We start from the raw sequence: 23,175 nt of genomic DNA on the forward strand, positions 1-23,175 counted from the left end.
TGCTTCCTATACTATTCATAGATTTCTCCTGAAAATATGAAGCAGATTCATATACAGTATAAGTGACCACAGATACCAAGCAGCTCGTAAAGCAACAAAAAGCAACAGTTGGAATTTGATAAAGATACAAAAGTAATTATTTTTGATTTTCAAACTAACACTTCATCTCCTTGAAAATTTGTGCAGCTAATACTATCAGCAGGAAGACATATAATCTAAAATGCTGTAATTATTTTTAAAATGCTATAGCAGATGATATTTGCTATAATCTAAAATGAATCAAAATTTAGGCAATGTTCTGTATGAAACTAAGAGCATTTGGGTGACCAAGAAGGGGTCTCTGTATGTGTTGGTGCCAGACCTGCCAGCATTTACATTGCTGGTTTTCTCACTACATTCATAGCTTGGAAAAGTTAATTTTGTGACTGAAATCCAGCTGCAAGGGCCAACCAGAGTACAACTATTAAATCAAGGAGAATTTGCTAAATTGTGTTGATAATTCACCTGCTGGGTCCAGCACTTGGATTTGGGCCCTGGACTGCAACTTTCACACCCTCCCAGCCAGTACAGCCACCCCCACACTGGAATTCTGGGATTTATAGTATAGGAAAAATAATTTTTCAAAGCTCTGTCCAGACTTTGGGTGCATGTACACAAAGAGGAAGTCTGCCTGTGCCAAAGTTCTGTTTTGGTTGCAGACAATTTTTAGTTATGAGGGAAGTAAACCATGTTCAGCATATTTTTCCTCTAGAGCCAAGCCTCCTCATGTGTGATCAGTGTGTTGCGGGGTGTGTCTGTGTGTGTCAGATGAGGAGATGCAATGGGAGGAACAGGGCATGACCCATTCTCTGCCCATATGAGTTTAATCATGCAGATAGAACCGACTAGTTGAGAGGCCTATAGTCAGTGGTGTCATAATAGGGTGGGATCATCCCCACATGGGATGACACTGTCAGAGAGGATGACACTGCCTGGAAGGAAGATGCAGCAGTGCCCTCTGCACCTGCACTGGGCCACATCCTGGTAATGAGGAATAGCAATGGCAGGACTGGTAGCAGGTGCTGAAGTGCGTCTGTGTTACTTTCCACCACCTTCATCCCACTGGCTTCCATTGCAGCTCCTTTTCCATAGGATGAGGAGGAAGTAGAGGAGGATCCACCATGTTTATCCTTCTGGCCCTAGCCAAGCCAGCCATGTATTTCCACAGGCAGCACCCGGTGCATACAATTACTCCAGCAAACCAAGAATGTAGAGGAGGGGATTATTTTGTGGGGGGACTTCTCTGAGTCTTGGTGCATGCTCTTGTGGATACAGTAACTGAGCACTGACAATGGAGTGGTTGTGTGATGTGGCACATGTGCATATGTGTGGACTCCCAATTCTCATAACGGCTGTCTACCCCTATCATGAGTTAAGTCCATGAGGGTGACACTATGAGTTACCGCACTGGGTGACACCACTGGCTATCGTTACAAGTGATGCCACTGACTATAGTTACTCAATCCATGAGTGAAAGCACAATGAACAGCTTGCCCTAAATTGCGGGCAGGGCTGCCTAGTTCCAACCCATGGCATTCATATATATGGCATGAATGTCTGCCATGAAAGTATCTTCACACATAACAGCTGTAGTAATTAACAATCACACTTATATACAGTGGACCCTTGCCTTACGCAGGGGATGCTTGAGCCCCATATGCTCAAAGCCGCATATAACGCGGGTACATTATATAAATGAGTGCTACTCAGGCAGAAAGTCATGGAAAGACTGCAGTGGTCTTCTGTGTTGCTTTTACTCATAAGTATTATGCCTGAATAGGGCTTGCAACACCCAAAGAGGATCATAGTAAATAACATAAGCAACAGCTCATGCTGTTTTTGCTAAGTGAATATCATAATGTGTGAACACAATAACCATAATGACACTCCATTTTAAAATATTATGGCACAATTAAGACAGTCTTCTTTCACAAACACACTCCCCTTACAAATCCTCTCACTTCCTTACCTCAGCGTAGAATGCCTGCTAGACCGAGAAATACTATTTCCAACAGGAGAAGGCAAGTTACTTCCTCGATGAAGATCTTCAATGGAACGGCTCCAAGGTTTAGATTTTTCCACTGAATTTTCCATATTGTTTTCCAAGCTTTCAAAGTCAAAGCTGAAAAGGAAAGAAATTGAGATGTTAATGTTGTTGTTGTGCCTTGAAGTCATTTCTGACTTACAGTGACCCTAAGGTGAAGGTATTATATGGTGTTTTATGAGCAAGAGTTTTTCAGGGGGGCATTGCCATTGCCTTCCTCTGAGGCTGAGAGATTGTGACTTGCCCAAGGTTATCCAGTAGGTTTCCATGCCCAAGAGGGGATTCAAATCCTTGTCTTCTAGTATAGTAGTCCAACACTCAAACCATTACACCATGCTTGCTTTCCTGATTTCAATGTGGGTTTGGAAAAAACAAAATAAAAAAGACAGAAAGATGAAAAGCATTTTCCCATCCTTCTGCAGAACATCTGCAGATTTATTGTGTCCCAACAGATTACAGTCAATGATAAAATAACAGAGCACACCATAAGATGTTTCCCCTTGAGCTGAAAAAAAGTGCTGGTATAACATACATTTCACATTAAATTTGGATCTTGAGAAGCAGAAAAGGCCAACTGAGGGAAATTCTTATCCTTTTCCTAACTTTAATATTGTATGACTTTTTGGTGGACACCTTTTGGGGGGGGGGGGGGTTGTTTTTTTTTTTGTTTTTGTTTTGCAGCAACACATGCTAAATCTCAGGTCTCCCAATTTTCATTTAAAGAATCAGTAAGTGATATGTTCTTATGAAAGCTTTGGAAAGTTACATTTTTGGACAGCTCCTAGAACCTTTGATGACTGATTAGTAAGATGATTAAAGTAAGTTTTCCAAAACATGGTTTTAATTTAGCTTTAACAGTCAATATGCTATTGAGTATTCACCTTGATAACAATGGCCAAGACCAAACTCCACATATTGTAATACATAACTGTGATAACTATAGATTGTCTTTATATTTTAGTGCATCTTCACTGTTTGTCCAATGGTACAATTCTTTGCAAATGGAGCTACCAGAACTTGAAATTAGAGAAGCATATGTTGCAAGTAAAGTTGTGAAGGAAGTGTTTAAAATAAGAACATTTAAACTCTTCAAAGGAAGAACATTTTCCTGCCACATTTTTTCTATAAGTGTTACATTTAAAAACATGTAATTATTGACTGTAAACTTTATTCTAATTAAAATATAAGCCTAGTCATGTTATTTTTTAAGCAACAATGGGGGGAAAACTCTTGTTCATTTCCAAAATCTAAAAATAAAGTCACACTCCCATCCATTTTTGAACTTGTGGCCCTAATCCATAAGAACCACAAAAAAGAAGAAGCTCCTTTGCCTGCTGCTGCATTCCTGAGTCATCAGAGCATTTGAAGCTGAAGAGAAGAGGTTTCTCAAAGCCAGTGAATATAAAGGGGGCACTGAACTTCTGTCCAGGCCAACTTCCTCTCTGTTCTGATGTCCAAGCCAACTTCCCCAAGTAGCAACCACACCACTACCACTATCATCCTATAGAAACTACTAGGGCTTATTGTATCAGAGACAGAGAATGAGAAAGGAGAAGCATGACCAAGACATGCTTCTGCTTTCTCCACTTCTGCTGTACTATTTAAAGTGGAACATCTTGGTTTCACCACACAGTGTCATTAGTACTGTGCTGCACCAAAGATAGGATCTCATTCTGCAAGCTGCACCAGGAAAAACAACTGCACTGGGCAGGGTGGTCATAGAACCATCAGTGGCAGACCATATGATTTGTGCACTGCGGGCCCAAATTCAATTCCTTCTCTCCAGTTGAAAGGATCTCAGGTAGACAGTGATGAGAAAGTCCAATGCTCAGGACTCTGGAAAATTGCTGCCAATCATACTAGAAAGCAACTAAAGAGATTTGGCATGCAGCAACTTCATGTGACACTCAGGAGGACTGGAAACCACGCATAAGTTTGCTTTCCCTGCTTCTTCAGAACATCTGCATTGGATCTTAGTATATATTCAAAAGATATGGACTATCTTCCCTGAGTATAGATAGAGTGGGCCTCGTAACAGTACAGAACATCCCAGGTTCCCAAACCTGCCACAACTCCATTCATATAGACATAAGGCGTGCAACATGGATCATAAAAGAGGAGATTTCTAGCAGCAACCTTCTGAAGACTGTTAGGGCCACAAGTGACCACAGTACATATTTTTTTTTCATCCTGCTAATGCCAACATATTTTAATACCCTTCCCTGCTTACCCCAACCCCCAAAACTCAATTAATTGGTAAACCATATGTTACTTACGTGACTGCATATTGTGCAAATGACAAATATTCTACCAAAACATCTAGGCCTTTATTTTCTTCATTCAAAAATTCCCTGACCCATCTGTTAGAAAAATCATTTAGAAAGAGATTAGCATATTTGTATTTGAGAAAGTCAATCTATTCCCCTCCCCTGCAAAACAACAACAACAACAAAACACAAATCCACACCTATGCAGCATGGAAAATATATTGTGTAAAAGCTGCTCACTCAGCATCTTTGCAGCAAGGAACATAATGGTGCCACCAAAACCAAAGAACTTCAAGAGTCCAACAAAATTGATCTTACCATTAAGCAGAGTGAGACAGCCCTCCTTGGAAAAATTTAGTGGCACTATATGGTGACACTGCTGGAATTTCTCCATCTTGTGTGCATGAAAGCATCTCATTAACCATCTCAGTGTAAATATAGTGTCTCTGTGCTGTCCCTGGCTTTACTGTTTGAGAAAATTTGGGAAGGCAGCCAATTGATCAAACAATAACATGGAAGCAAAATCAGGTCAATTGAACTATGCCAAAACAATCCAAGATACATACTACACACTTGGAGGGGGGTAGTCTTCTACAGGGGTAATTGGACCGAATCATACCCAAAATAGCCCATGATATCTGACTATATTACTGTTTTCAAAAAGAAATTTAAAGCCCCTGGGATGGCTCAAAATGTTTTTTACTTTGGCAATGCTGGGTATATTTAATAGTACTGTATTACACTTACCTAGTGATAACCTGTGTATTGCTTTTGGGCAAACTTAAATTGTCTATGATTAATAATAAGGAAACAATACATGAAAGCATACAACATGACTCTGGAGAAGCCTAAGTGCCTTTAAGGGGAATTAGTATAAGTTTGTGATGTCAGGGAAACAGAACTAGAGCTGATGAATTAAGTACCTAAGACTCCCACCGCAGAGCTGTATGCGTGTGCCTTCAAGACACCTATCAACTTACAGCAACCCCATGAATTTCATATGGTTTTCTTAGACTAGACATAATCAGATGTGTTTTGTCATCACCTTCCTCTGAACCACAGTAGCTGGGGTTGACAGTCTCACATCCAAGTACTAACTAGGACTGACCTTGCTTCGCTTTCAAGAACAGACAGGATCTGGTGCTATATTATCACAGAGCTATAGGCTTTCTAATTAAAGGAATCTAGTATTTATTTATTTATTATGCTTATATTCTGCATTTCTGCCAAATACTGCACTTAAGGCAAGTAACAAATATTCACAGCAATACAAACAACAACTAAGAAATACCTAAGTAAAAAGTTCCCTTCAACTATAATTCAACTTGGATGGCAAAAATCACTCTGAATAAAAAACAACAGGTCAGCCTAACCTCTCGTGGATGTGCTCTTGGAAGTGCCTACTGAGAAAACGTTCTCTTTCTTGGGTAAGAATACAAGCAGCACAGCAATTTAATCATTCTAGATTGGTTGCTGTTCTCAATCTACACGTATGAATTTTATAGCCCCACAAGCTTCATAAAGCCAGTTATAAAGCTTTATAAAGGCTCCCTGGATTAGTACTGATTGTGGACTTTTCTATATATACATAATAATATTATAATAATTAATTGATTTGATGTTTCTGGCACATTAGCCTCTAGCAAACTTTGAGATACACAACTGCAAGTCTACAGCCTACAGAATATGTCAACTTTTTTAAAAATTATCCTTCATTTTTGCTCTTGCAACAGTAATACAAAAAGAAAATGTTAACAAAATTCTTCAAGTGACAAATGCTCACACAAGGGTGAGTGGCACTGCAACCCCAGTCATCCTTCACTACTGACTATGTTGGGTTAGGAGTGATGAGAATTGCAGTCCAGCCATATCTGGAGGGCCATATGTTCCCCACACCTGATGTAAAGCTAGAGAAAACGAGCCATTGCTCAGTAGTAGTACACATCCTTTCCATGTAGGAGGTGTTAGGTTTGATTCTTGAGAAATCCAAATATTGTTGGGAAAGAGAATATGAGCCACTGTCTGTAGACAATACAAATGCAGTATAAGGTGTTCCTAAGGAAGGGAACTGTATCATTTATCCTTTGTCTGTGAAGAAACTCAGGGCAGTATACCTGGCATTTCTGATCTACTTTTAGTCTCACAACTTCCATTGTATTACAATGATTTGCCAGTATATGAAGAATGTTATGAAGAGGAAACAACATTTTTTCTAACAGCCAATTTCACAGGTTTAGTACCGTTTGCCAAATGATGACCACTCATCCAGTTTTGAGCTGGAAAGGAAACCATGAGGTAACATTTGCCTTAACATTATGAAGTGGTCATATACACACATGCATGCACGCACACACACCTCTACCTGGCAAAAACTGGAAAATCCTGGAAACAAGCTGAAAATGATTCTAAGAAATTTCACAACATGGGAACTTGTAACCTTATGTTGGTTAACCAGTTTTTACAAGACAATTTTATTAAGTGAAAAGTGATATGGAAGTATGATGGTTACTGCTCTGTGCCTCCCACCCTCTTGCCTGAAAATGGCAATGAGCTTACAGCTTGAGAGAGTAATAGATACAATCATTGAACAAAATTTTAGATGCCACAACTAATGTGTTTTTGTTTGTGGGCCGCTTCTGGGAGAAAGGCGACATAGAAATTAGCTTGTTTCAAATCTCATTTGTGGATTATTCTCGGGCTTTGCTTGAAGGAAACTAGATAACGTATTTTAAGATAAAATGTAAAATGCCACAATTTAGCAACCAAACATTTGAGTTCTTCAGATCACTTATTTCAGATGGATGTTAAACAGCCTGGCAGTATGGTCTGTAGGGAGAATCTGAGCTATCCTGAAACCTATTATTGAGCTTCAAACCTATACACAATTTCTTAGGAACAATCTCAATACTAACATACTGTTGACTGCAGTATCAGTCAGTGTCTTACAATGGAATGCTCTCATCTTGAATTATGGTGAGAGGATGGATCAGATCCAGGAACTCTGAGTGTGGCAGATGTTTCACTCATATATATATGGACACTTTTTCAATTCTAAAATGATTAATGTGCCTAGGTACACATAAGCTGCAAACAATTTGCTCAAGCTATTAGTGACTAAAAGGGGGGAAACTTACACAGCAGACACATATGACTTCAGAGTCCTAATGAACCTAGCAGAAGGAGTCTCTAGCTCCAGTCACAGTGAACATCTGGCATCATATTTGGATAAGTTGTAAATTTTGCTTGGCATTTTCAAATCATTAGCTCTCCTCCAAAATGAAAAAAAGATCTGTGTGTCTGTCTGTGTGCGTATGTGTGTGCTACACACATGCCCTCTTCTATAAATATTGGGTTTGGGGGGAAATAATCCTAGAACCTGAAGATCAGCCAATGACAAAACTGCTGCAATAACTTGCAGACTTCTCTGGCATGTCATCTCAAAGACGCTGCCGAAACGTTAAGCTTCTCAGCCAACTATGTACAGTACTAGCAATGTTGGCTTAGCTTTGGTATTTCATGGTCAATTTCACTTCAAATACAGTTTACACAAAGCTGGGAGGCAGAATAAGATGGTGTCAGAGAAAACCACCATTTTTAAAAAGAATCCATTTATGGAAGATCTATAATGTAAACATACTTAAATGAATGTAAGCATATTTAAAATGCAGCTCTCCTTTGAAGAAACTTTGCTGAATGCACTCTCCCTTAATTTTCATTGTGTGAATAATTACCAATCCAGGTTCCTTGGGGGAAACCACAGCAGTGGTTTCCACATTATGAACCAGGAAACCCTAGAGGTACTCAGGGGTTTATTAAAGGTTCCTTGGAGAGAAGTTCAGTAATGGCAACCAAGGTACTAATTTTAAAGTGTTTTAATGTGGTGTTTTTAAATTGGTTTTAACCTTTTTGTAAACATTTTAAATTTGTTGTTATGGAAGCCACTTTGGGTCCTGTCCTGGGGAAAAGGTAGCATATAAATAAAGTAAGTAAGTAAGTAAGTAAGTAAAGGTACCCAGAAAGACAGTTTACATGAGAATGTTCCAGATACTAATTTTAACATATAGTTCCTCTGCTGGCCTAGCCAAAACCAGTGTACACCCCAAAATCTTCCAGAATTCTCTCCAGCACCAAAAGCACATGAAGCCTTTTTCATAGCGGATATTTATAAGCTCTTCAGCAAATGAGTCAAAACCAGAAAAGGTTGCCTGAAGGCAACAGGCTTGAAAACTACTCCTGGTAGATCTATGCCAATGGAGTGATTAACCTGGGAAAAAACATTCAGGAGTAGCTGTGTTGACCATTTAACAAATACAAACAAAAATCCATCAGTGATATCTTTATTAGCCAACCGAAATGCACAATATTCTTGTAAACCTTCGAAGCTCAATGGGCTTCTTCATCAGGGAAGATGTTACAAACCAAAGGAGGGAAAAAACAATTGGAGATGTTAGTCAGATGCATGCATGTTGTTTCAGTCCTTAGTAAAGATGTACAATATACTTGCAACAAGTATATTGTGCATTTCGGTTGGCCAATAAAGTTAACCTAGGAAGGTTTATGCCAGTGTCGTTTGTCCAAATGCCATTAAAGAAATAAAATAAAACAAGATAAGATAAGGTAAGATAAAAAATATGATAAAACATAATAAAATAATAAAATAAGAGGAATCTTACCCAATATGATTGGTTCTTAAAGATATTTCTAATTCTCGTAAAACTTGTGTAGATTCTTGAACTCTTCTCCTAAATTTCTATAATTTACACAGAGAGAAAATAATAAGTATAATAGTTAAATTATAAAATGGTATATAAAACCATTAAAAAGCATAGCAATAGCATCAGCAAGTACATTTCTATACCACTTATCAGTGCACTTAAGTACTCTCTAAGCGGTTTACAACGTGTAAGCTAATTGCCCCTAACAAATTGGGTATTCATTTAAGCGACCTACAGAAGGATGCAAGGCTGTGTGGACCTTGGAGCCCCTGGCTGGGCTCAAACTCACTACCTTGCGGCTGTGATTGGCTACAGTACAGGCATTTAACCACTGCGCCACCATAGCTTCTGTCACATGACTGACAGAAAGCAGAAAAAATCATTACGACACACTGTGAAATATAAACCCCAAAGAAGTAGACTGCTAGTCAACCAAGCAGCAGAATGTGCTTTTAAACCCTCAATTTTTTCCAATATGTTGTGGTACATAGGAAGCAAAGTCAAATGCATTATACGTCCAGCACATTTGGAATGGAAACAATATCTTTTCTCAGACTGTTGTTCTCATGCCACATCTTCTAATAGCCTGTCTTGAGTGTTGTTCATAAAGTAACAGAGGAGGTTACTTTGACATATGACCATTGTAGGATCAAAACTACAGATCTGAATGTACCAGATAAGCCACACACAACTGATAAATTCCTCCACATTGATCCTGGGATGATACAGATGATTAAGCTCCTTAGTGGTAGAAAGCGCAATTCAAAAAACGTGGGCAGTTTACAGACCACCCTTTTGGGGTGGCCTGTTCCCACCCCTTTCCCCGCCGGATCAGGGCCTCAGCTGTCACAGCGGCAGCTTCTGAGGCCCTGATCCACCGCTTTCCAGGCCGCTTCCCCGCAGCTTGGAAAGGGGTGTCCTTGGGGCTTCATGCCCCAAGGACACCCCACAGCGGCGGGGACGAAGAGAAAGGGGCTGCTCGGTCCCTTTCTCATTTGTGTTGCTGGCGCAGCCATGTAAAGGCTGCGCCCAGTGACACAAACCTGGAAGGAGCTCTGTTTCGGAGCTCCTTCCAGCACCGTGGAAAGGGCGCCCCAGGCACCCTCGCACGGTGCCAGGACGTCACTTCCGTGTCGCTCCATTTGGAGGTGGTGCGGTCATAACATCCCAATGGCGGCGCCCATGTAGAATGGGTGCCGCCATTTTGTACGTACTAGGTACATACTAGGGTTAGGGATCCAGAAAGGACACCCTTTTCTAACCCTAGTACGTACCTAGTACATACTTTTTGCGCGTCTGGAACACACCATGGTCACCTGTACCGATTCAGAAAAATCTTTCATCCTTGTGTGTTAGTGTGTGAGTGTGTACTTATGTGTATGCATGTGAGAGCAAAGACTCTATGCAAATATGTGGATGAATGTTTATATGTGACTCCTGCCCATACTGGAGGCAACCATCAACACTGCAACATTTTTATATCAGCAGAGTATATGGTCACACTGAGGACATGAGAAATGTCAGCAGCAGCATCCTCAGCAACACCCAGAAAATTCTGTAAAAACTATTTGATATCCTTAAGATATCAAGAGGGATGCTCTACCCATGTCTGCAGGTGTGTCACATCCTCCTTTACCTCCATCACAAATTCTGTGTGAAAAGATTTATTTTGCTGCCCCTTGAAGATATTCATTCACATGGAGAAATCTATAAAGTTTGCTGAATAGCTGCAGAGCTCCTGATAAATTTCAGCCATCCCTTATATCAAGAATGAGATATTGGGTGAGACTTGGAGGAGGCCACACTGATAACCACTGAAGTGCTTCAAGTCAGGCTCTTCCCATTCTCCCTATCACACTATACAACAGTCACATAGTAACGCGGGACAGGCAGTGGGATTGTGTGACTTGTTCCCAGTCTTCTACAACCTTGCATGCAAACTAAATGAACAGCTACAAGGAATATTGTGCTATTTATACAGTCATCTATCCTTCTTTTTTTTTTCCCCTGAAATCTGACAATTAATTCTTCAGATATCAATAATTTATACCCTCCCAAAAATTAATCACACAAGAGAATGTAATGTGTTCATATGTGCATCATCATGAAAAGTCACTTTCTTTAAGAATCTCTAATTTGTCTATAAATTTCCTCATTGTACATCATTATTTATCCTATTTACAGTATGCAATTTGAAGTAAATATGCCATGATGCATAACTGCTCATACCATTTCAAGGTAAAAGAAGAATGGGAAGATGTTCATGATTTTCTTATTAGTTCCTATTCCAGTGGCTAAACCTGATCAGCCTTGGCCAATGGAAATGACAGCACAGTACACTTGGCCATCATATGCAAGGCTCCTTTGGAGTCAAGCTTCACACTAAGCCAGTTCAGGTTTTATAAGTAAGAGTTCATATAAATGTAAATTCCCACTTCTTCTGCCCTAATTGTTCAGACTGCCAATGGAGATGGCAAATAAATATTGTTTTCTAAATATGAATGCATTAGTTCTCTGCACTGAATGCCCAGTTACCTAAGTTAAAAGAGGAGTAAGTCAGCCAGTTATCTGAGCAGAAACTCTTCCAGGCACTTTCAGTTTGAGGTGGGTTTGAACTTTTGGCCTATACATGCTATGGTCTACAACCCTTAAACAATGTGGTGCATCACTTTACTCAAGCACCACTAAAACGTCATCCTATTCCAGAAGTCTACAGCATCTATAGTACTCACAAATTCTTTCCTGGTGACCTGCAAACACAACCTTCAGTGCCCAGCCAACCATATAAGCATAAAATTGAGTACAATATTTTCACCTTTTAAAAATAAAATGCAGGGAAGAACATTTCTGAGCCTTGGTAGGTCTTTATTTTCCTGTTTCTGAAAAGTAACTAGAATAATAGACTTTTGAGGTTACTTTTTAAAATGTATCTCAATTCCACTGGCCTACAGGTACAAAGCACATGCTCCTTTCTTCCACTGTGTTGCCACCTGAGAACTCACAATGGAGTATAAGACATCAAGCAACATAAGGAACAGTACAAGGTAACATCTGAACCATGTGATATTCACTGTCTACATTTGAGTGAGGCAACACTGCCCTAAATAAAGAACTAACTAAAAGTGTACAGTTGTGCTGAAAGAAGAGTAATGTTACCCCTTGCTAAGTTACAGCAGAAACCTACTATATCTATAATTTAGTTAACCAGGAAAGGAATGAAATACAAATAAGTAATTATTTATAACAAATTACTTCCAAGCTCTAATACATGTCTAAACGTGAACAAATCCATGATAGACAGCAGAACAGAGGACCTGTCCAGCATACATGAACAAGCTATTACAGCCTTGGAATGTCAAGGAGGAGGACACTGATGAAGAAAATTAAACGAGGCTTGGCCATCTTCAATAAATTTGTTCACTAAATTGTTCATTGTAATTTTTGGTTTAACTTCTAAGTTATTCATTTAAGGCGGTGGTTCTCAAAAATTGGTCCTCCAGGTTTTTTTGGACTTCAGCACTCAGAATTCCTGACTGTTGGCTAAGCTGACAGGGCTGCTGAGAGCTGAAATCCAAAATTCCTGGAGGACTTCAGTTTGGGAGAAAATGATTTAAGCAGAATGTGAGAACTTGGGTTCCCAGACTGAAAACTGGAAAGTATTCCTGTACCTTTAATGGCTGTGTAGAAGAGAGAATTTCAGCAGTGTTGTTTTTACATGACAAGCAGCACCAGCAAGTAAAGTGAGTAACAGGTTAGTTTCTGCATGAGTATGTTTCTACATGCTAGGGGCAATCCATCATAATTTCCCCTGAGAATGCTTACATTCACTTCTACTTTCTGCAGGGAGTTATATTTTGGTGTGTGGAGGAGGTAAGTAGTTTCAATAGACCCGTAGGCCCTTTCACTGGAAGCACCTTCACCTCACCCTCACCCTCCCCATGCTCAGCCTGAAATGGTACAGTGCAGAAAAAGTTGCATGGTTTGGTCGAAATGAGAGAATATATTTTTTAATGCAATAACTCTTACCTTTCTTGTTACAGCTGGATCAAGATAGCCTTTTAACTTCTGTATATATGTATGAGGAGGATTCTTGACTTGAAATCTTTCCTGTGGGGAACAGTAAGAATCATTAGTCATTTAAGCAGTTACTAGATATGCACTGTAGCTAGGCACCATAGCTAAATATTCCACACTTTACCCCTTCCCCAATTTAATTAACATTTTATCTTCCATTTTTATGTACTAGAAACTAGAACAAAAGCCTAGGATCAAACGCTCTGAATGAATTAATTAAGTTGTAATTATAAATAAGATACAGTTGTGTAGTTTAACAACATTTCTGATTCCTGGGTCAGTTAAATAGGGTGGTCTCTGGAGAGAGAGAGATAGAGACAGACAGAAAGAAAAAGAGATGTGGGGGGAGAATAAATGAATGCTTTGAAGCAAGGACTGTTTGTAGTTTCCATGTCAATAGGGCAGCGCATGTATACACTCTTGTCGTTAATCTGAATGTTAAAGGAATTATCCAAGGTGCTGATTCCTACTCCAAAAATAGCTCCAGCACTTTGAATAGTTAGGTCCACAACCCAGAGCAGATTCATCATCACACCAATATGGGATGTACCTACTGCCACTGTTCTGAAGACCAGGAAGCAGTTGATGCAATTATGACTTCATGTTTATTCTTCTATGACAGAATCTGTAATGTTTGCGACTCTAGCAATTATATTAAAACTGACTGACTCTGAATGTCTTTATCTTGGCACATCCTCTTTATGATTTTGCAATAAATTTTAAATATTTCAGAAAGAAGTTTAATATCTTAGGAAGCTGAAATGTCTGTTCTTTTGGAAATATCAGTGCTCCTCCCAAGCATAAGAACTGATTAATTACCTGAATCCATATTTATTTATTTTTTAAATTGCAACTAATAACCTGGCAGCAATTTGTTAACAGGGATAAAGGTTTTTAAAAGGTAGTCACAACACAATGGTAGTTTGTTCTATAGTTTTTCTTCCCTTATTTTCTCTGTTTCTCTTCTTTTTAATATCTATTCCTTTTTCAATGATACTTTAAAAACTGATGACTGCTTTGGCCCTTAATCTAACTCTCCTTTCATTGGGGCCTGCAAAAGTCCTAAACCACTGTTTGGCTGCTGTAAGAATCTGAATATGAGTGAACAACCTAGCCATGTTCCAAGCATTCAACTGAATGCGTGTGAAGGACTAAATGGATGTGTCAGTGTGATCATGCATGTCAGTCCTGCCCCTGGACATCAGTGCCCACTTTGCAGCACTAAAGACCTATTCATGTTGAACATGAATCTCTGTGGAAAACTTTACAACCATGTCCTGTTACAGAATTCCTATGATAGGAACCCTACCCTATCAAGGTCCCCAGCCATGGAAGCTCTGGAACCATGTCTAGCTGAATGGGGTTGAAAAGCCTTTCGCAGACTTCCACACTTCACATGCAGAGGTCTCTGACACTCCCAAGTGCATGGGCACTTTTGGGTGACCACATCCCCAATGTCCTTTTAGCAATCCATGTGTGAACAAGGCTGCATAAGCTGAATCCAGATAAACAAGGCCAGGATTCCCAGAACAGATATAACCTATTCTGGAATAATGGTGCAGCCTGTTATGGGTAGATTAGCATTGCCACTGAAAAATCAAATGAACAGATGGGGGAAACTCTTAGAAACTATACTACTCCTAGAAGATAAGGGGACATCAGTGGCCATGAGTGATTTCCCCACCTCTTCCTGTGGAAAAGAGGGAGGGAGGGAATTTGGTCACAGCAATTCATGCCTTAATAACCTCTTCTACAAATTATTATATATGCTAGAAGTAACAGAGCAGCCATTTAGAAGCTAAAGCAAAATATAGCAGCTAGATTTGCGTTAACAGTACAGCATGATGTAGTGGTATGAGCACTGGACTAGGGCTCTGGAGAACAGGGCTCGATTCCCTGCTCAGCAATGAAATCCACTGGGTGACCTTGGGTAAGTCACACTCTCTCAGCCTCAGATGGCAATGGCAATGGCAATGGCAAGCCCCCTCTGTAGAAATCCTTCCAAGAAAATGCCTTGATAGGTTCATCTTAAGATTGCCATAAGTCAGACTTGAAGGGACACACCAACAACAAACACTTTCTAGACCACATTACATTGGTTTTGAAACAACTTCATTTTCCTGTTTTTTTTATTATTTGCATGACATGCTCTGAGAACCTATTGTTGATGCTTCAGGTATCATGCTTAATGGCATCACCAGGGACCACATTGTGTCACATCACCAGGTGCCTCTAACCCCCTATTAAATGAATTTCTTAAAGGTGGCACTTCTTAAAGGCAGGCAGAAAAAACATACAAATGTTATCTTACTTATTCAGTTCCTTAACATGACTTTGGACAAAATGACACATAACATCTGGAACTGGTGCATGTCACAGACATAACATTGGCAAGGTTAGAGTGATGCCTTGGATTAGCTCTTGGGACCAACATGATATCACAAGCCATCATGACACTATACTACTATTACTGTGTCCTATCCTTAGCAGCCTTATGCTGGTGCTTGTGTTACAGAGTACTCTTCTTATTTAATTTGGGGGTTAACACAGCTGAACTTAACAGAATATGCTTCCAAGTAAACATACACACCACTTATCTGCAAGCTTAGTTTTATACTTACTTACCACTACCTTCAATGAACTACTGCGGGACCAGAGGATGGCCAAGTCAGATCTCCAGAATCCCTGGCTGGGAGATTATGGGATCTGTAGTTACGAAAAGTAACTTTGCCCATGTTCTGTTCAGAAAAACAAGTTTCTCCAAGTTTTATAATGGCAATAAACATAAGCCATTTCCTACATTAAGATTTATTTGCTTATCCCCTGGAGTATGGGTAGGACATTTCAAAAACTTCCTTTATGTTTATATGCTAATTTCATAATTACATATTGTGGCAAAGTTTGGAGCACTGTATGCTGCTTCTGTACAGTATTTTAAGTGTTTGCTTATCTTCTGTAAATATACATTAAATTCAAAATACTGAATTATAATACATCAATTTTTTTCTGTCAGCAAAAACATCCTGCATATTAATATTCTTATATTAATACCTATCTCACATCAGCACTATGAATGTTAAATATTGATAAGCATTTCCTATTTGAAGACTGAAATAAAATGTTCTCTTATTTTGTTAAGCAGTGATTCACAGATTGCATGGTTTTAATACCTATTTCTGTGAACACCTGTTGAAATACATCAGAATGAACATCCTATTTTCTTTGTCACAGCATTTCATCTTTATCTTTATTCAAATGTCTCCATGGGTCAAAGTAATTCTAGTAGTTTGTTTGCATGTAAGAATCACACACTAAAATTTTATCTTATTAATACTGACTTTGGAAATATAAAGTGTGAAAATTAAATTGTGAAAGGCTATTATCTACTAAATGTTTATAAATATGAATTCTGCAAGCCTAGAACAAAAGGTGGGACAACACGGGCTGTTTAACACTGATGCCATCATATAGGCTCAGGACAGACCACTGAGAAATGGCAGCCTGCCGGTGCCTGTTTTTCCTCCGCAGGGATGGCCTAGCCCCCAAACGGCATGTTGTCACTGTGGAACAAAAACAATGCTGTATTTCAGGGTTCTTTCTACGGCACTACAGTGACATTGCAAGTGCACCATTGGCGCACTTGAGATATAAGTGATGTGCTGCACTTACATCACAATGGCAGTAACGCTGCCACTATGTACTAGGGTTAGGGACTGTGTGGTTGCCACATGGTCCCTAACCCTAGTATTGGCACTGGTATGCCACTTACTGGCAGTGTGTACCATGCCATAGATACCTTCTCTTCTCTTTACTCCCCAGAGTAGTTGTTAACTGTGCTCAAATGTTGCATATATGTGCATTGTATTTTTCAAGTGGATAAATGCATAGTATTTTTAACTATCTGGTGTGTTCAGTCAAAGAGGCTGTGGAAAACAAAGAAAGTCACCTCTGACTTTGTTCCTCCCTACCTTACCCACCCAATACTAATTCATATCTTGAGTTTCAGAAGAGATTGAATTATCAATCCCCATTAGACACAAAATATGATGTAATATTAGCCTTGGTGAAGTTTAGTGCTGATGTTAACTTGTAAATGGGGCTAAAGCTGGTTTGCACATTAGAAAGAAACACATGACAGAAACTGAGAATATTAAATATTACTTGATTTATGATCATTTTAAATGGTCCATTTTATTTTTATTTAAAGCATTTGATGACACATTTTCCAATTCAAAAGAATCCAGAAACAGTAAAAACAATAAACCTACAAAAATATTGTATTTGGTTTGAACCTTCTCAAAAATCAAAGAGGTCTTTTGATTATTGGCTAACAGGTTCTAGAAGTGACAAAGGTGTTTGTATCTTGCACATGGAGAAACCTAGAAACCATCCTAGCCTTCCATTAGTAATGCTGTGCAAGAGCCATGTAGCCATATATATCATTCACAATATAATTTCTATGATTTTAGAGCTAGAAAAATGGCTGTCAACTGAAATCTCCATCACCAAAATGTTCCTGATGCAAAAACATGGAGACTTCTGGAGGAATCTATTGTTCTCTGCCTACAAAGAGGCCTGTGACCTCACGGGAATGGAGACATATTGGACTGCAAAGACAGGTCTCTGTTGAGATGCAAATGGACTTTAAATTTCCCGGACTTCGAAAATCTCCCTATTGTCGTATGGCCAGAAGGAGGAGGAACCTGCCTGCAAAAAATATCCTCCCCATCATAACTTCTTTACCAAGGACTGAAACAACATGCAGACACCTGACTAACATCTCCAATTGTTTTGTTTTTTCTTCCTTTCTCCTGTTTGGTTTGTAACATTTGCCTGATGAAGAAGCCCATGGAGCTTTGAAAGCTTGCAACAAGTATATTGTGCATTTTGGTTGGCTAATAAAAGGTATCACTCATGGATTTTGGTTTGTAACTGAAATAGTTGTTAACTATGTTGGTTGCCTTCCAATTGCCAATATGGATGACTACATGTGAAAGATTAAGACTGTTCACATAGATGAGAATCAGCTCTCAATTTATGCGAGTCTGAAGCAGCTAACAGAATAAACAGAGAACTTCACATATTGTTCCCCGATGCATACATTTCTTTGACCAACCATGAGGGAAAGTGCTCAGTGAATCATAAGCCTGGCATGCATGAGCAGTAAAATGCAATCATTAGTTAGAAAGTCATATAACAAAAGCATGATTTTTCAGCCAACTTTCCTTGAGCAGACAAATATCTCTTCTACAGCTAATGGCTGGAAAGAGCACATTATGCTGCTGGGAATACTCTGTTCAAACTTGTTTACAACTGTCGGAAAGCTGTTCCCAGGACTGTTACTTCATATCTCTCTTCTTCCTCTTCAGCTTCTTTCCTTTGCTTTCTGCTTCCCAATAAAGAGTTCCAGAAGCCCTGGCTTTTGCTGGAGTCTTCCAATTGCTGCTAATAAATACACTCTTGGGATCTACAGTGAATGCAGACCAATAACACTTCCAGACATACACTTGCAAGCAGATTAAACTCCAAGTCTGAGTTAAGATGTGACCTATTTGAAAATTGTTTAACTAGTAGTCAAAGAACAATTCAAGGGCTTGTCATTTGGAAAAATGAGAAGAAAGATGAGATTTGAGCTAAGTGACTAGAATGGTAAGAGGTGACTTCAAATTGTCTCAACATGTTGTATTTGGAATTACTGGAAACAGGCTTAGGATGTTCTGAACTGATTTCCCATTTTCAGTGTTCATATTACAAAGTGATACTTAAATGTACAGTATAATAAAAGACTTCTTTCTACAGCAACAAAAGACTTTGTTCTCAGCTTTCAAATAAAAGGAGAGATATTTTAATAAATGCATTTAGCAGGCCAGGGTGGCCCCAGATTTACTGTGTTCAAGATTTTTCTTTGCTTGTAATTCAAGATTATGTGTGAAATAGCAGAAGTTTTAATACACACATCTCAATCTCAATGTCCTATGCTGAAAGAAATGGCATACCTTCATTGTTTTGAATTCTCATTGATTCTCAAGCAAATCCGAATTGTAAACACTGCTAATTCTCATCATCTTCAAAATGGAGTCATCCAATATGATTTATTAATTTACTGCATTTGTATCACACCTTTCCTTCTTTAGGAAAATCAAGCCAATATACATAGAGATAACCTTGGGGGCAGAGCAATCCTATGAAGTAGGCTAGAGGGAGTTAGTGAGTAACCTAGGATTTGAAACCCAAATACAAGACTAATTCATTCCAATACAAGGAAACTCTAACTAAATGCACTGGTATTTCAGTGTATCTTCAGCAACATTCTACACCTGCAACTCATGGTCTTATGAGACAAACCTTGCTTGGCCATGCTATGCAAGGCCATGCTGCATCTACCTACCACCCAGCATTAACCCTGATAAATTGTTTACAGATTGTCTAAATCAGAGATGTTTTTAACAGATCAACAGTTCAGAGTATGAAGTAAAGTGAAGGGGAGAGAAAATATTGTCATCAGCTCTTGAATATCTCAGTACAAGAGCATGTAGACTGCTTTCCCCAGCCTGGTTATGGTGGGAGCTGCTCCAGCAAATATGGTGTTTGGAGAAGGTCACTACAGACAGTGTCACAGTAATTATGCCCTTAGCATGGAAAAGATAAAAAGCTAACAAACAAAAAACCCAAGGGTTGCTTGTCTATAAGTAGACAGTCAGCAAAAATTCTGCAAGCTATGATGCAACCCCAGATCTTACTCATTCAGCCAAGATCATCACTACCATATATAAAACAATCAATGTACAGTGGTGCCTCGGGTTACGAAATTAATTCGTTCCGCCATTCCTTTCGTAACGCGAAAATTTCGTAACCCGAAATAGCTTTCCGTTAGCGCTGGAAGCCTATAGCATTTGAATTTCGCGCCGAAATGAATTTCGTAACCCGAAAAATATTTCGTAACCCGAAACAGTTTTTGCCAATCCAACTTTTTCGTATCCCGGAAATTTCGTAACCCGCGCATTTCGTATCCCGAGGCACCACTGTATGTTCAGGGTGAAAGAATAATAAGAGGCTGGTACTGAACAAGTGAGCCTCAACCACACTGCTACTACATGACAAGGAGCAAATTAAGAGATACACTTCATCTTCTCTGTATTAAATAAAATCCAGATTTGAGTTAAATGCTGTCAAGATTTAGACTGAACACAGATCAAAATGTGGCTGCCAGCTTTGGATGTTTCGAGGGCAATGTGTGGGAACTTGTGTACTGGGTCAATCAGCATTCTTAGTAATTAAACAGAATCATATGTTTACTAAAATAAGACAGAGCTGCTATATTAATCACTCTCTCATTTTTTCTATCCCTCTGCCTTTTTCTTAGTTGTTGCTTTTGTCTCTTCCCTTCTTTTGTGTTCTTCAACCAACATAATTTAGACTGTGAATCCCTTGTCACTGAGGCCTCCCATACTGCTTTGCATCAGAAAACTCAGCTGAAATAACTTATTCTTTCTACCATACAAACAAAAGTAAACAGATCCACCTTCTATCTAATGGAATTAGGCAGGGGGCTACCAGGGATAGAGCATTTTCTATTCTTGTACTTTTTACTCTTAGACACAATCCAAAAACCTATCTGCCAGTGTCTCCTCCTTTCTTTTTTATTTGGTCAAGATTTTAATACTTTTATTGTTTTACAGATGACATCCCATTGTGCTTTCAGTTGTAATACAGTGTACAGTGGGCCTCAGATATTTGCTTGGATTTGGTTCTAGGAACACCTCACCACACCCCAACTACCGTAGAAACCAAAATTTGTGGGGGACAGAATATTTTCAACCCATGGATAGTTGAATCTGTGGATGTAAAATCCATGGATATGGGGGGCTGACTGTGGTGCCTAGTCCAACAGAAAACTTCTTCATTTAATTTGACAGTCTTCACAAGTAAATGTGTATTGCTCCTTTATTTGGAGTTGCATTTTTGTGCCTTGCTTACTACACAGTACTTGCTACACAGTACCAGACTGAAATGCTTTACCCCAAAGCATTTTGACTATGTTTAAATATTCAGCCAACTTTAATATGAAGACTCTAAGCTTCTTTAGGATTCCCCTGTCTCTAAGAAAATCTGTTTCTAAGGTAAAAGTAAAACACTTCTCATGAAGTCTGACAGTCCCTCAAGTCTGCCTCTGTAAGAATAGCATCCACAGGAAATGAGAGCAGCATCTGATTTCAGCATATCCTGCACACTGATATAGAAAGATTAACAACTGCAGAAGGAGACAGGCACCACACCTTTTCTTTTTCTTTGGTCCAATTGGCTAAACAGCAATCCGGGCCTAATGGAAACATTCATTCAGGCTATATTCTTAATATATACCGTACTTACTGGATGGTTACACTAGCCCTGATAAGTAATTCTGTTTCCCATTGTAAATCAACACACATTTATTTATTTATTTATTTATTTATTTATTTATTTATTTATTTATGGGATTTGTATACCGCCTTTCTCCCAAAATGGGATAACCTTTCTATAATTGCTCTTCTCCCAAAAGGAACTAGTGTGAAGAGGTGAGCCCCCTTTATCTGTGGAGGCTCTCTGCACAATCAGGAACCTTGAAAAAGAAGGGTTCCCATTCATGTGGTGGGCCTCCACACACAGTAGGAGAGGGGAAGATGACATGCTGCCCCTCATTTTTAAAAATTAAAAATTTAATTTAATTTTAAATTTTAAAAAATTAAACAAAAGTTCTCTTTTCATGCTTATCAGCTGTGAGCTTCAGTGAGGAAAAATTGCATAAAGGGTGGTTTTAGACAGAAGGGTCCTACTGCTTAAAAGCAAAGGTACTGTGCCACTGTTCCATATTTCTTTCTTAACAGATTTTGTTCTTTGATTTTAAAAAAGGTAGTAGAAACAAAAGGAAAACAAAAGGGCTACAATTTAAACGCTCCATCATCTGGAAGTCCCATCAACCTTACAAGCATTAATAATAATAATAATAATAATAAATTTTATTTATATACCACTTTTCCAAAAGATCAAAGCGGTTTACACAGAACTAAAACCAATTACAAACACATAATAAAAATAGATAAAAAACAGTAACACAATACAGTATACACTATACAAATCTAAAACAATCATTCAATAGGGTGAGGCAGAGAGTCAATGGGATTGAAATACACAACTTCATTTTCCAGAGGGGAAGGCTTGACAGAAGAGGAAGGTTTTAAGCCTCTTTTTAAATGTTTCCAGGGGGGTGATAAGGCAGAGCTCCTCAGGAAGACTGTTCCAGATTTGTGGAGCCGCTACTGAGAAGGCCCTCTGGGATGTAGTAACATATTTAGAAGGTGAGGTTTCCAGCAAGTTCTTCTCGGTTGTTCTGAGTGTGCGGGGCGGATTATATGGGGAGATGCGGTCCCTCAAGTAACTCGGGCCCAAGCCATGTAGGGCTTTATAGGTAATAACCAAAACCTTACATTGTGCTCAGAAGCGAATAGGCAGCCAGTGTAGATCTTTCAGAATAGGTGTTATATGGTCAAACTTGGAAACACCAGTGACCAATCTGGCTGCCATATTCTGTACTAGCTGAAGCCTCCGGGCTTGGTACATGGGTTGCCCCATGTAGAGCGCATTACAGAAATCTAAGCGAGAGGTTACCAGAGCATGTACCACAGTTTCAAGGTTCCTTTGGCCCAGGTAGGGTCACAGTTGGCGTATCAACCAAAGTGAAGTTGGATGGGAGCTGCAGAGTAACACCATGTTATAATGTTCTGAGAACACAGACGCCATCATGTTATGGTTCTCTTGATTACCCTCCTCTCCTGCTAAGCTGGATGGGACCCCTTGAGACCACCTTTTTATCTAAAACAAACCTTGTTGCTGCCACTACCTGATGAATTTTCTGTTCCTCCCTTAACAACATATCAGGACTTTGCTGGGGAATCCCACTAATACTTTTCCTTGCCAACCTAGGAAAGAACAAGCCAAGCTAAAGACACATGAAAAAAGAGTGTAAGAGGCAGAGTACTTTAAAGAAAAGCTTTATTCC

The 23,175-nt window shown here is 39.2% G+C and overlaps 1 protein-coding gene across 9 annotated transcripts in view; it reads right to left on the reverse strand.

Annotated features, from left to right (window-relative positions):
- FMNL2 (formin like 2) overlaps positions 1–23,175 on the reverse strand; it is a 271,926-nt gene that overhangs the window by 80,180 nt on the left and 168,571 nt on the right. For all 9 annotated transcript variants that reach the window (XM_042473892.1, XM_042473866.1, XM_042473898.1 and 6 more), the window contains exons 3-6: positions 13,092–13,172; positions 9,024–9,100; positions 4,360–4,443; positions 2,009–2,161 (exon numbers count right to left, since the gene is read on the reverse strand). In XM_042473892.1, the coding sequence (XP_042329826.1) occupies positions 2,009–2,161; positions 4,360–4,443; positions 9,024–9,100; positions 13,092–13,172 (395 nt within the window). The remainder of the gene's footprint in view (positions 1–2,008; positions 2,162–4,359; positions 4,444–9,023; positions 9,101–13,091; positions 13,173–23,175) is intronic.

The sequence above is a fragment of the Sceloporus undulatus genome, chromosome 1, assembly GCF_019175285.1.
Source record: "Sceloporus undulatus isolate JIND9_A2432 ecotype Alabama chromosome 1, SceUnd_v1.1, whole genome shotgun sequence".
In the NCBI taxonomy this organism is placed as follows: Eukaryota; Metazoa; Chordata; class Lepidosauria; order Squamata; family Phrynosomatidae; genus Sceloporus; species Sceloporus undulatus.